At 40.5% G+C, this 13,084-nt stretch overlaps 1 protein-coding gene across 4 annotated transcripts in view; it reads right to left on the minus strand.

The window, feature by feature from the left end:
• Window positions 1-13,084, minus strand: part of LOC101835248 (limbic system associated membrane protein) — a 2,091,329-nt gene that overhangs the window by 624,339 nt on the left and 1,453,906 nt on the right. For 2 of the 4 annotated variants that reach the window (XM_040750272.1, XM_040750274.1), the window contains exon 3: window positions 10,321-10,399. In XM_040750272.1, coding sequence (XP_040606206.1) covers window positions 10,321-10,399 — 79 coding nt within the window. Of the gene's footprint in view, window positions 1-10,320; window positions 10,965-13,084 lie in introns of those variants that run through there. The other 2 variants (XM_040750273.1, XM_040750275.1) reach the window with 2 other exon arrangements.

Below are 13,084 nucleotides of genomic sequence, written 5' to 3' on the forward strand. Positions count from 1 at the left end.
TCATGCATTACATTGGAATAAATAATAGTGTGCCATTGTATAAAGTGCTGTGCCAAGTTTTTCCTGAGTTATAAGCCTCTCCTCTAGCCTCCTATAAATGATGTTCGTCTCCATCATGGAAAAATATAAAGGAGGAAATTTGAGAGTGTTACAAAGTTCACTATACATTTAGTTTTCTGTTTCTCCAGGAAGGAGTAATGAGCTGTAAAATCCGAAACTCGGGTCGGCACCACTATGCAGGAAAAATTTATAATTTATAAATGAATATTTACCTTTTCTTAGTCTCCAAGAAAAGACTACAACAACAAAAGTAGAATGGACACCTGTTGCCCACCATCCTGCAACCTTAGGTTTACTCTAAATCCTGATCTAGACTCTACATGTTCTCAGCCACCACTAGAGGGAGAAATCTCAGCATCACACCTCAGGAGCACACAGTGTGTCCTCTACACAGGAAATGAAGCTGTTCACCCATAAGAGAAAAGAGCACGGTGTTGTGGCTGATGGAACTTTAGGATCTGCACAAACTATGCACATTTGTTTTCTCATTTTTTTGGAAATCCATGCTTGGAAAGTAGCTGCTATCAGAAATGTTGAAAGTACTTCTTGTGAAACCCACATATTCACCCCCACCAGGAATCAGAGAATAATTGATATGTGGTTTTTACTACTATGTCTTCTGCAGTTGCAGACCCATAATTAATCTAATAGTGTTTGAATTCGTACCAAAATATCTTCCTTCAGTGCTGCCTTCTCCTAATTTGTTTCTTCTTTTATAAATCAAATTCAAGTCTGCTTGATATATAGCATTACCATCCTTCTCTATTAAGCTTACTAGGCAAATATTTATTTGCGCTCCTACAGATCCTAAGCTAAATTCTGAGATTAAATGGTAAAGTAGATTAGGTGTTTGTCCTTTAGGCAAGGAAGAAATAAACAAAATGTTTTCCCAGAGTATATGAAATGCTAAGCACAAGGTATGGAGAGAGACTATCAGTGAAAATAAATAGGACACTTAGCCCACCTGGAGAATTACAGAGGATTTTCTGAACAAGACAGCAGTATAACTGAGCTCTGAGCCTGGAGGCGGGTATGGGAGGGGCAAGCTAGTAAAAAAGCATAATGGGAGAGTGGGAGTAGAAGGCACAGGAAGAGGCTCCAAGAAGAGAGCATTATAAATGAATCTAGGAACCAACACTGGGTATGTATAAAGAGAATACCATGAGCTGAGATTATGAGAAGCCCTTAATTGGTGCATGCATTTGGTGGAGAAAGCTGGTCATAGAGGGTTATTCAAGCTAAGGATTTATTTTTTCTTTTCTTTTTTTTAATTTAAATTTAAATTAGAAACAAGGTTGCTTCACATGTCAATCCCAGGTCCCTCTCCCTTTCCCTCTGATCCTCCCACAACCTCCCACCAACCCCCCCATACCCCTCATTTCCCAAGGGAGGGTGAGACACTCCATGGGGATGTCCATAGTCTGTCATTTCATCCCCAAGAGTCCAGGCTGAGTGTGCATCTCTCATTGTTGGATGGGCATCCAAAGTCCATTTTTATGCCAGGGATAAATACTGATCTACTACCCAAGGCCCCATAGATTGCCTAGGCCTCCTCACTAACACCCATATTCAGGGGGTCTGGATCAGTCCCATGCTGGATTCCCAGCCATCAGTCTGGGATTCAAGAGCTAACCCTTGTCAGGTCAGCTAAGGATTTATAGATGAAGAAGGACCTCTGCCAAATTTGCTGATATTTGTAAATTAATACTGGAAAACAACAGACTAGGTATACTAGGAGGGGTACTGAGGTTCATAGTAATAACAATTCTGTGAAGTCTGGAAGTTCTAGGTAGAGAGGTACAATCTGATAAGCTTAACTAAGTAATCAAGAGGCAAGGTTGTCTCAAAAATGTCTCCATTTTCTCTCCCATAGAGCTATACAATGTTCCATGATCTTCATCTTACAAATAAGAAGTAAAGCCCAGCACTCTGAAGTCCACTCTCAATCACCCCGACATTACTAAAGACTTTATACATATAGAGTTTCAGTCCTAAAGCCTGAGTTCCCAGTTTTTACAGCTTCAGCAAGTCACCTGTCTTGCTAATGGTCTTGGGTTCCAAATCCCTTATTCATGAGCCCTCTGTGTATTCATTATGCTCCAAGAACTCTGTTCCTTCTCTATTCCCTACCACTCATGACTGAGTCTTCATATGCAGATTCCCTGTGACCCTGGAATCTCTCTCTCTCTCTCTCTCTCTCTCTCTCTCTCTCTCTCTCTCTCTCTCTCTCTCTCTCTCTCTCTCTCTCTCTCTCTCTCTCTCTCTCTCTCTCTCTCGCTCTCTGTGTGTGTGTGTGTGTGTGTTTCACTAGAGAGGATGTTCTAGTATTTACCCTATTGTAATTTGCTTTTGTCTTGGCTAAGGTTTTGGCTCTCCCTGATTTCAATTTGGGCATGTAAGGGAGTGTCAAGAAATTTCATGTGCATGTCACAACAAAAACCCAAAGACACCTCCATAGAGAACATTTTACAGGGGTTAAGAAGATTACACATTTGGTACTTCCTGGACTGCCAACCATCACAGTCATTGCTGGTACAATACAAGTTGCATATAATATGTACATATATTATATATAAGTTTTAAAAATGGTATTTCTTTATCTATAATATTTTAAATAACAATCAACAAGGACTCTAACATGTACAGTAATCTCTGAGGGCATGCACTGGATACCTAATTAAATGAAGTAAATCTCAGGCCACATCTTTCTAACCAATCCTGAGTCCTCCTAAAAGAGGAAGTACAGAATGTAACCAGGCATAAGACCATAGATAACAATAAATGAGTAAGTACAACCTTGGGAAAAAACTTGAAACCAAAGAAGTCTGAGTAATAAACAAAACTACCAGAGTCATGAAGGAAAAAGACTTTCAAATGAGTCTAGGAGATCCCGGCACAGGTCTTGTCAAATAGAAGAATGGCTCTGAGAATAGAAATTTGAGGCTACATTTTGAAGAAAGACAACAACCTTGGCTTAGAGACATGGTGAGCCACTTAAAAATGGGTCATTTTAGGGAAAACAATCCTTGCCTGTCCCTAACTGGATAGATTTCCACAAACAAATGTAAATTTTCAGAAAGGAATAGAGAGAAGAAAAGTTCCCAGAGAGGAAAAGAAAAGAGGAGGAATATTTTGAGCATAATTTGGAATATGAAGACTGATATAATTATGTATCATGAGTTGTAATGAAAAACAAGGAAATAGTTTCTTATCATATTGTATGAGAATAAACGACAGGAATTTTTAAGGCTCTCATGCTTTTGAGCAACCAACTAAATGACAGTGGACTGCCTAATCTCTAAGGCTTTTCCTGTTCTAAATTTCTGTGCATCTCTCCAGCAGTAATTAACAAAGCCTGGAGTAAAGGGTTTTATTTTGCAAAGGTTAATCACACATTAACTTGAGATCTTGTTTTGATTGCAGGGGACTACAAGACGTGTTCACTCACCCTGCACTCCAAGTAGCGATACAATAATATTCCAGGATTCTTGTGACTTTACAGGACTTAATAAAAAGAGTTGTGAACAAATGAGCAGCATGAACCATAAAAAGAAAAATTAAAGCCATTTTATTAAATTTTCTAATTTTCTAAAAGTTATTTTCTGTTTTAAATAGGACAATAATCTTTAAGAGCTTGTGTTTTATACCATTTTATAGTTGATAAAGCACTTCAGTGCTCCCTAGTTCATTTGAGTGTTAGAATAGCTTGTTGTTTACCTGGCAGTGGTCCGTTATCCACATCCAATAGATGTGGCTATTTCTGGACTGTGGATATGACTCTTCTGGCTTTTGTATTAAGCCACCTAAACTTATCACACACTTCGTGAAAACATGAAAAGTCTTTAACTATGACACAGAGTTGTTTATAAATTTAAAGTAAAACTGATAAGCATGTAAAAGCAAAGTGAATTCTACAAATACAGTTGTTTTGTGAACCATATGTTTGTATGCATGGAAACATGAATACAAAGAAGCATTAAGCCTATTTGAATAGATTCTAACTAAGAAGGCTTTCTTGTCTGACTATTCCCCTTCAACTTCCCTGGAGACAGTATTAAAAACAACACTAAAATACTGGCACAAGCAGCTATACTTAAATCCTGCTATACTAAATCATAAAGTGAGCACAGGACAATGGTTTTACGACATCAAGTTTTGACACAATTTCAATAGATATTATGTAAACTGGGTCTATAATAAAGTCACCCCACTTTTTTATTTTTATTTTTGATAGTATTTTTGATACTATAGTAAAGACATGGGGCTATGGTAATCTCCTCTACCCAACTGAATTTGAATCTTTTTGTCTGATGTAATATTTCTTAAGCCATATGAGACTTTAAAGTTTTACTGCATGTCTATTAAGTGCTGCCTTGAATGTGGTTTGTAAAAGTGATTGTTTTTCACTCATTACTCTGGTGGTTCTCCATTCTGCTTATATGACTGAACCATTAAAATCAAGAAGCAACAAGTTAAGGTTAGTCCCTTCCTCAAACCAATCCAATAAGAGTTTTTGAGTGTCAAAATCTACAGTTTCAGGGATAAAGAGATGGCTCAGTGGTTAAGAGCACTATATTTCCAGAGGACCTGGGTTCAAGTCCCAGCACCCACATGGCAGCTCACAGCCATCTGTAACTCAGATCCAGGGTACCCAAAATCTCATGCAGGAAAAACACCAATGCATATGAATTATTTTTTTAAACGCATCTACAGCTTCACTGTTTCACCAAAGCTATCCAGATAAAATGCATGGCTGTGAGAACTAAGATCAGAGTTTTCAATTTGAAAGTGTTTAGGAACCTCTTGCGGATCTTGTTAAAAAGTACAGATCCTCATAGCCAACTTGGAATCGATTCTGGTTCTTTTTTGTAACAAGTGACTGTGATATTTGTGATGCCCACCTGTGGACTACACTGATGTGAAAACCTTGCAGTGGTCCTCAAACTGCAGCCCAGATGTTTAGCTTCAGTGTTACCTAAGCACTGGTAAAAATGCAGATTGTCAGACTACACTACAAGCCAACTGAATCAGACCTGGAGGCAGGTCTCCATGAAAAGTTCTTATCTGCTGACATCAGTGGTTCTCAACCTTCCTAATGCTGTGACCCTTGAACTTAGTTCTTCATGTTGTAGTGACCCTCCCACAACCATAAAATTATTTTTGTTGCTTCTTCATAACTCTAATTTTGCAACTATTATGAGTTGTAAGGTAATTTTTTTTCTGGTGGTCTTAGGCGATTCCCGTGAAATGTCATTCAACATCCCCCCACACACCTCAAAAAGTAGTTTGACCTACATGTTGAGAACTAATAGCTAAAGTTGTCAAGTTCAAGAAACAGGGTCCTTGTACACCCGTTTCCTATAGAATAATTATCTGGCTGAATATAGTTTGAATGTGAGTGGGCCTTCATTCTTGGATAGCAGGTTACAGTTCAACAAACTTTCCTTCTTTACCTATTGTGAGCTTCTTAACTCTGTACATTAACTAAAATAGACAGTTTCAGCATTTTCAAACTGAAGCTGCAGCTCAAAATAATTCAGGGATTTGCTCAAAGTCATAGCCTACAAGGGGAGATCCAAATTTAGAACCGAGATCTTATGAGTCTTGGGAACAACTCACAGGCAACACATGCAGAGCACAAGGCCGTCCACTGAAACCCATGAGCAATAGCAATAGCTTGGAGGAATGGTATCTCCAAGGCTCAGGTGAATGACAAGGAGGGGACCAGCACATTCATCCCACTTCCTATCAGGTGAGTAACAGCTGTTTGTACTTGAGACTAGCAGTGACCACAACAAAGTGTATTAATCCTTTTTGGCCTGAGTTGGCTGTTATGCAGGATCGACTTTGGGAAACACAAATGCTGAGCCCTCACCAATTGACTTAGAGCATGAATGAATCACCACAATTGTACAATTCATTTGAAGGTAAAATTACATAAACCAGAAAAAGTGCCTTCACCTTACATTGTATGTATGCTTATATATACTCATGTGTTTGACACTTGCAGAAGCACAAAAATTCACAGTTTGCATTTGTCTCATGAGCTTTGCCTATTCTGTTTCTTGGGCCATAAATGACAACAAACAGTATAATTCACAGGTACATAACCATTCTTTAGTAAGATGTATATAAAATGCCATAAACCAATTGGTATACAGTGTGTTGAATTCCATTCTTTACAACATATATTTAATGAAGGATTTTATGGGCAATGGATGATCCTTAAAATATTAGTGATAGTCAATAAATTTTGATTATCTTTAGTGACTTAGCTACAGAGAAAGGAAAGCTCATAATTGTCACAGACTCTTATTGTAGGCCCACAAAGTTTGTTTTCAAATAGTGAATTATAAGTAGTAAAAGAATCACATATTGTGCCAGGAGTTTGTTCGAGTGTTGACACTTTCTTAGTGAATGTAGGCGGCCCAGATGCCTTATAGAAGAGGAGTCATGTTTTCTCTTGAGTTTGAACATGATGCATTATATTTTCTTGTCAAATAATCCCATCCTTTTTTTGGTGTTTCTTTTCCCTCTCTTAATACAGAAACAAACAGGGAAGTAAACACCTAAAATTTAGGAAATCAAAAATTAAGGACCATTCACATTGCTGCTTAGTTTCTTTCATATTGCCCCTTAGTTTCTTATTAAATATGTTTTCATATAAATTAAGAAAATATTATCATCATGAAAATACTGTAACATCCCTCAAACATCATAAGAGGGATGGAATTATAAATATCGATTCAATATCTCATTTTTAGATTAATTACAATCACATTACTGGGTAGACCCTACATTTTAGCATATACAGCCTTATATTATATCTACATATGAATATGCATATGAATGTAAACTTCATGAGCAGGTACATAATAATGAGAATGTTTTATTCAGCCTCTATAGTTGTTTGAAATCTAGCACCCTATCAATATCTTTCCAGACATATCCTGCTAATGCTGATAAGATAGTCAGTGTGGCCATTAAAATTTCATAATTTGAAAGTTTGTTGTGGAGTACAACCTATTTCCAATCGTGTGTGATTTATCAAGAGACCTACAGTGTTTTAATCTATCAAGATTAAACAGCAGCAGTGGATGTCTTTATTCAGGATAAATGATTAGTAAGACAAGGACTAGAAATTCTTCTAACCGTTGATATGATTCCTTGTTTAAGATGGTAGCACTGAAGCAGTCAGGATTTGTTAACAAACAATCAAACAAACCAGCCAACAAAAACCACTTAAGTCTTCATCATGAGTACAATCCCAGACATATGTATGTGTCACATGTTTTCCTATACAAAACAGTGTAAAAGCATGTTTGGATTCACTCTATGTAGGTGGGAACTCCAAGCACTTTATTGCTACTGCACTGGAGGTCTGTGAACCATACTTTGGTTGCTTGGCTTTGGAGCAGAACTGTTGTGGTTCTCATCAGATCCTTACACAAATTCATAAAGATCTGAAGTCTCCTCCAAGAAACAACCAGGTTAGGCATGCATGTGTCAGTCTATCTCCCTCAAGTTTTGTTATAATTCCAGTGTTTTCATGTTTTTCAAAAAGACAGAGATTGGAGAATATGACTTCAAGATGATCATTTCCCTAACACCATGCACAGTTGTAGCAAAGATTATATTATATAAAAATAATGATTTGTTCTTAAATTCCTACAGAAACTCTTGCTTTATGGAAACACGAAGGAAAATGTTTGGAGACAGACACATCAGCTAAGCTCCTGCCATTGGACCATCAGAACTACAAGCCTTCCTTGTCTCCTATTGCCATTTCAAATTATTCAGGGCCACACACTCACTAAGAGAGGATTTTTCTCTTCTTGCCATTTCACTTTTTCAGTGCCAAACATCTTCTGTGGCTGCCAATGAATCAAGTTCTCCTTCCTCTCCTCCCCTGGAAGCTCACACTCCCAGCAAAATGTCACAAATAAAGTGGAAGCATGCCTTTCCCAGGCTAGACTTGCAAACAGAAAGCAACAGCAAGCACTGTTCATTCTTCACCAGGAAACTGACCCACAAAGCAGACTGGATTCAGTTAAAGAGATTGAGAAGAAGGTCAGCTAAGGAAACAAAGGTAACTCTCTCCACAGTTACTTCTGATAGAGCTCCACCAACCTCTTTTAAAAAGCCTCGTCTAAGTCAAAGAACATTAAAAAAAACAAAACAGAGAGGCCATGTTAGGTGAGGTCTAGAGAAGCAATGAACTCCCATAGGTGACTTATTTGCATGTAGTTTGTTTGTTTTCCCTTTTCTTGGACATAGCCTGTGCTGCATTTGCTGTCTTTTCACATATGCTCCATCTCCACACTGTAATATATCTGATGAAGTGTGATGCTTAAAAGAACAAAACTCTGTTTCTTTTGAGCCATCACCATGCAAAAGCACATACATACCATACACAGATATTTATGTAATGAGATTGTTTTTTCCAACATGCAGACTTCTATGCTTCCGTTACTCGAAAGTACCAGAATCCATTTATTTTTCTGATTAACATGTACATGTTTCCCATATACCTTAGGATGCAGGTGGCATTGACTTACAAAGATATCTCAAACTTTTAAATCATTAAAATTAAAAGTTTGATACATTTGGAGTATACACAGTTCTCACCTTCAATCCTGGAATCTGGAAAAAAATCACTTCTGGAATAAGCATAAACACATGGTTTTGCTGGTAGTAAAGGGTTAATGGTGTTAGGGACTAGGAATGGCAGCAGCTGAGATGGCATGCTTGTGTGTTTGCAAAAATATTTTCTGCATTATGTCCAAATCCCTTTGCAAACAGATAAATTACTCTATAAATCGTATTACTCTGTGTGGATAAATCACACATACAGGTTGACAAAGCTGGAGAGCTACAAGAGGGAAGTCACTGGCTAGGAGGGTATTTGGGATTCATAATCACTCAAAGCTCAGAAAAAGAAGAAAGAAGTACCCACACATTATCATGTGCTTACTCTTTACCATCTGAAACAGCATCCATACACACACCACACACACAACACACGCCACACCACACCACACACACTTCCATCTCTAACAAGGCTAGAGGTCCCAAAGCAGGACATTCTGTCACAGCCAACCAAATTTATTTCAGAGAGAAGAAAAGAAAACTTTGCTGCTGTCGGCAGCTCTACCATGGAACTGCTCCCTGATGCCCTGGGGTTTATGCACTATCAGCTCCTTCCACACAGATTACAGGTTGATTTTCTATGGCATACTGTTTTTTTTATTGCCATAACCAGAAATAGTACCTAGATATACAGACAAACACTGGGTCATTATATTTGGAGGAAATGAGATTTTAAAAGATCTCCAAGGAGAATACTTTCTTTTTCTCCCCCCTTTCTATTATTATCTGCCAGAGAGTCAAGTAAACCTGGGGAGGGAAGGTAGAGGAGAAATACAGGAATAAACCTGTGGGCTTTAAGGATGTAGAGGAAAGACTAGATACCATCCTAGTCCACCTTACAAGGGTCAAACTCTCAAGGACTTGGGATGCTTTTCCAAATTCCCATCCCAAATTATATTGCCAAGCCTGGCAAATCTGCATAGGAATAAGACTTTGAAGTCAATAGTCAATTTGTGGTATGGGTGTAATGCCAGGTTAATGCCTTCTGCACCTCTGTATTTAAGTTTTCTATTCTTAATGGCCTGCCATTAGGGTAGATCCGTTTTCCCCCTCTTCTCTTCGTTCTCGAGTTGATTTCTATCCACATTACAGAAAAGCCTCAGTAATCATCCAAAGTTGTAAGATTGATTTATTGCTCAGGATGTCAATTGAGAGATCTTTACAGAAAGTCTTCTATCAGAACTACTGCTAGGGTGGACTGAGAGCCTTGCTGAATGAACACACACACACACACACACACACACACACACACACACACACACACACGCAGAGGAACAAGGAGAATGCAGCCTTGTGTACCACTCTTTGAGAGCCATAACTCAACTACTCTTGTGCCTGAACCTCAACAAAACTCCTAAGAGCAAACCTCCAGCAATTACCATTGCCATTGCCACTAATGCCATAGATGAAGTTCAGCTTTCTTGACTAGAGAAAAAGGCGTTCAAAGAAGTGAAAAACATTCCACCAGCACCACTGGTTCTTGATAGGGTACAAATTCCTTGAATTTTGTTCCCAGCTCATCAGTACAAGACACACACACACACACACACACACACACACACACACACACACACACACCGACGCAGCAGAAAAGTTGCCCGCAAGCCCTACCTGAGGATGGCCGTGTCCCCCTGCCTCACGGTGATGTTGTCCGTGCCTCGGTTAAAATCCACGCTGCGAACAGGCAGTCCTGTGGGAAGAAGGCAGAGTAGTCTCAGTAGGACCAGAGGCAACTGTTTCCGATCGGGCTGAACTCTCCCGACCATGGTGGCCTCGGCGAGTTGGTCCGCGGTGGACTCCCGAGTGCGCGCTGCTGGCCACTGAGAGGGGCTCTAGCGCGCGGGGCTAGCAGCCACTGCCAAGGCTGCTCGGGCGGGTCCAGCGCTCACTCCCTTCCACTTTGCCTCGCTCTTTCCCTCGCTCAGTCTTTTTCCCCTGTGAGACTTAACAAAGCCCGCATCAAATCCAAGCAAGCGTGGGGGAGAAAGTGGAGGAACAAATTTTCCGAAGGAAGAGTGCAAATATAAAACGCTTAATATTGAGGCGACTGTCAACGGCAGGGGTGCTTCCTTGGACTCTCTGTGGCTGGCTGCTTCTCTGCCAGCGTCTGGGCTGAGCTCCTTCCCTCTGTAACCCACTTTCCCAGGCAGCAGGAGAGCCTGCCAGGGAGAGTAAAGAAACAGCCTCTCGCAGCAGCAGCAGCAGAAGCAGCAACCCAGGAGCTCTCTCCCCCTCCTCCCTTTCCTGTTTCTCCCTCCAGTCCCTGGCGTGTTCTCTCTCTACTCAGCACCTCCCCCCTACCCTGCTGGTTTTCAACAGCCCCGCCGCGTCATCCCCCCCCTCCTCCCTTCCCTCAGCGTGGCCCCTAGCTTTGCACAACTGCCCCCTTCAACAGCAGCCAGCCTCAATGAAAGCCTGATGTGCCTTTGGGTTGTCAGGACAACAGCTCTGTCTGAGGCCTGGCTGATTTTCTTAAGAAGAGGGGATGGGGCTCAGAGGTACTGTTCAAGACAGGGAAGAAGGAGGTGGACTCGAGCTAGAAAAGGGCAAGAGAAAGGGTCCAGGAAAGAAGCATGGTGCAAGAGAGATACAAACCTTGAAAAATGGAGCTACATGCACATGGATAAGAAGGCATGGTGCAGAAGGGACCAGCGAGATGAGAAATAGAGAAGAAACTCTCAGACTGAAAGCCAAAGTTAATCTCATAGTCCGGGCAAATGGCTTTCCATATTCACCTAGTATCTGCCCTTTCTAATCCTGTCCTGAAGAATTTAAAAGGTTTACTTTCTCTCCATCCCCTCCTCCCTCTTGGAGCCCCCTTATGAAAGATGGACTGGAGACAATGCTGGTATTGAGTGGTCTGGGGTGTGAATGCTTAGCTTGTCTTTCCTAAGTGCCAGCCTCAGCAGCTGATCCTTGATCCCCAAATCAACCTCACTCTCCAGGAAACCCACAGGCAGACACATGAGTGATGGGATTTGGGATTATCTTTCAAATCGTACACTGCAGTTAATGCATCAGCTTCTAAAGCCACTTGTTTCTCAAAATGTTCCTATACAGGGAAGTAGATCAGAAAGTTTGTCCTTTACAAGGAGTTCCAAGTCTACAGGCAGCACTCCAGTGAAAGCAGACATCAAATAGGTGTAAATAATCTTGCCATTCCTGCACAATGACCCAACCAAGTGGTGAGGTCCTTAAGGGACTAACACCTTAGTCACTCAAGTGAGACTTTAAAATACCAGACATCTCCCTCAGCCCTCATGCTGCAAATGAAAGATGAGATTAGGTAAGCTAAAGACCTATTTTCTATCCTAAATATTCTCTCTTTCTCCCTCTCCCTCCCTCCCTTCTTCCCTTCCTTCCTTTTGTCCTTCTGTCTTGCCATCAAGCATTCACAGAGCATAAAAACCAAAGTTCTAAAAACATGGCAGAACAAATTGTACCAAATGTAGCCAGTTTCCTTTTGCTGACATTACAAGACTCACATCTCCCATCAGGAGGCAACAAATACTTGCAGGTTCATGTACCAGATGGCCAGACAACTACCAAAGGATATGGGAGGAAGAACAAATATTTACTCTTTCAGGATTTGAGGAAGTAAACCACCCTCGAACACCTAGAATACTCTTGGTCTCCTTTTGTCTTCTTGGCACCAGCAAAGTCTTTGCATTTCAACTGTTTCCTCTATGATATTAACAAAACTTCACAAGGGCAACTGTAAAGCATCCACGAAAAGAGGGTTCTGAGTCATCACTGTGATTCTGTCACATCTGTTAGAGGAAATCCCAGATGAGGAGGTTCCATTTGTTCTATCCCCATTCTGGACCATTTTTCTGTTCATAAATATCTCATGCATACATAAATATGCATTTTACTTACATGGTGCCTTAGTCAGGGTTTCTATTGCTTTGATAGAAACACTATGGCCAAAATCAGCTTGGCCAGGGAAGGCTTTACTTGGCTTACAATTCACATCACAGTCTGTCATCAAAGGAAGCCAGAGAAGGAATTCAAGGCAGGAATCTGGCTGCAGGATCTGAAACTTCTCATGACTTGCTCAGTCTGCTTTCTTGTACAACCCAGGTCCATCTGCCTAGGGGTGCTACTACCCACAGTGGGCTGGGACCTGCCACACCATTCAGTCATTAACACAGAAAATGCCCCACATACTTTCCTACAGGGCCCTGTAGGCATTTTCTCAACTGAGAATCCTTTTTTTCCAGACATGTCTGAGGTTGTATGAAGCTGACAAAACTAACCAGGGCATATAGTCAGCTACAGGCATTGTAATAAAAAAATAATAAAAGGAAAAAGGCTTTGGAATCCTTATCAAATTCCACCAGAGCACAAGCCCTAAGGAAACACTCAGAGTGCT

Source organism: Mesocricetus auratus, unplaced genomic scaffold (genome assembly GCF_017639785.1).
Source record: "Mesocricetus auratus isolate SY011 unplaced genomic scaffold, BCM_Maur_2.0 Super-Scaffold_100008, whole genome shotgun sequence".
In the NCBI taxonomy this organism is placed as follows: domain Eukaryota; kingdom Metazoa; phylum Chordata; class Mammalia; order Rodentia; family Cricetidae; genus Mesocricetus; species Mesocricetus auratus.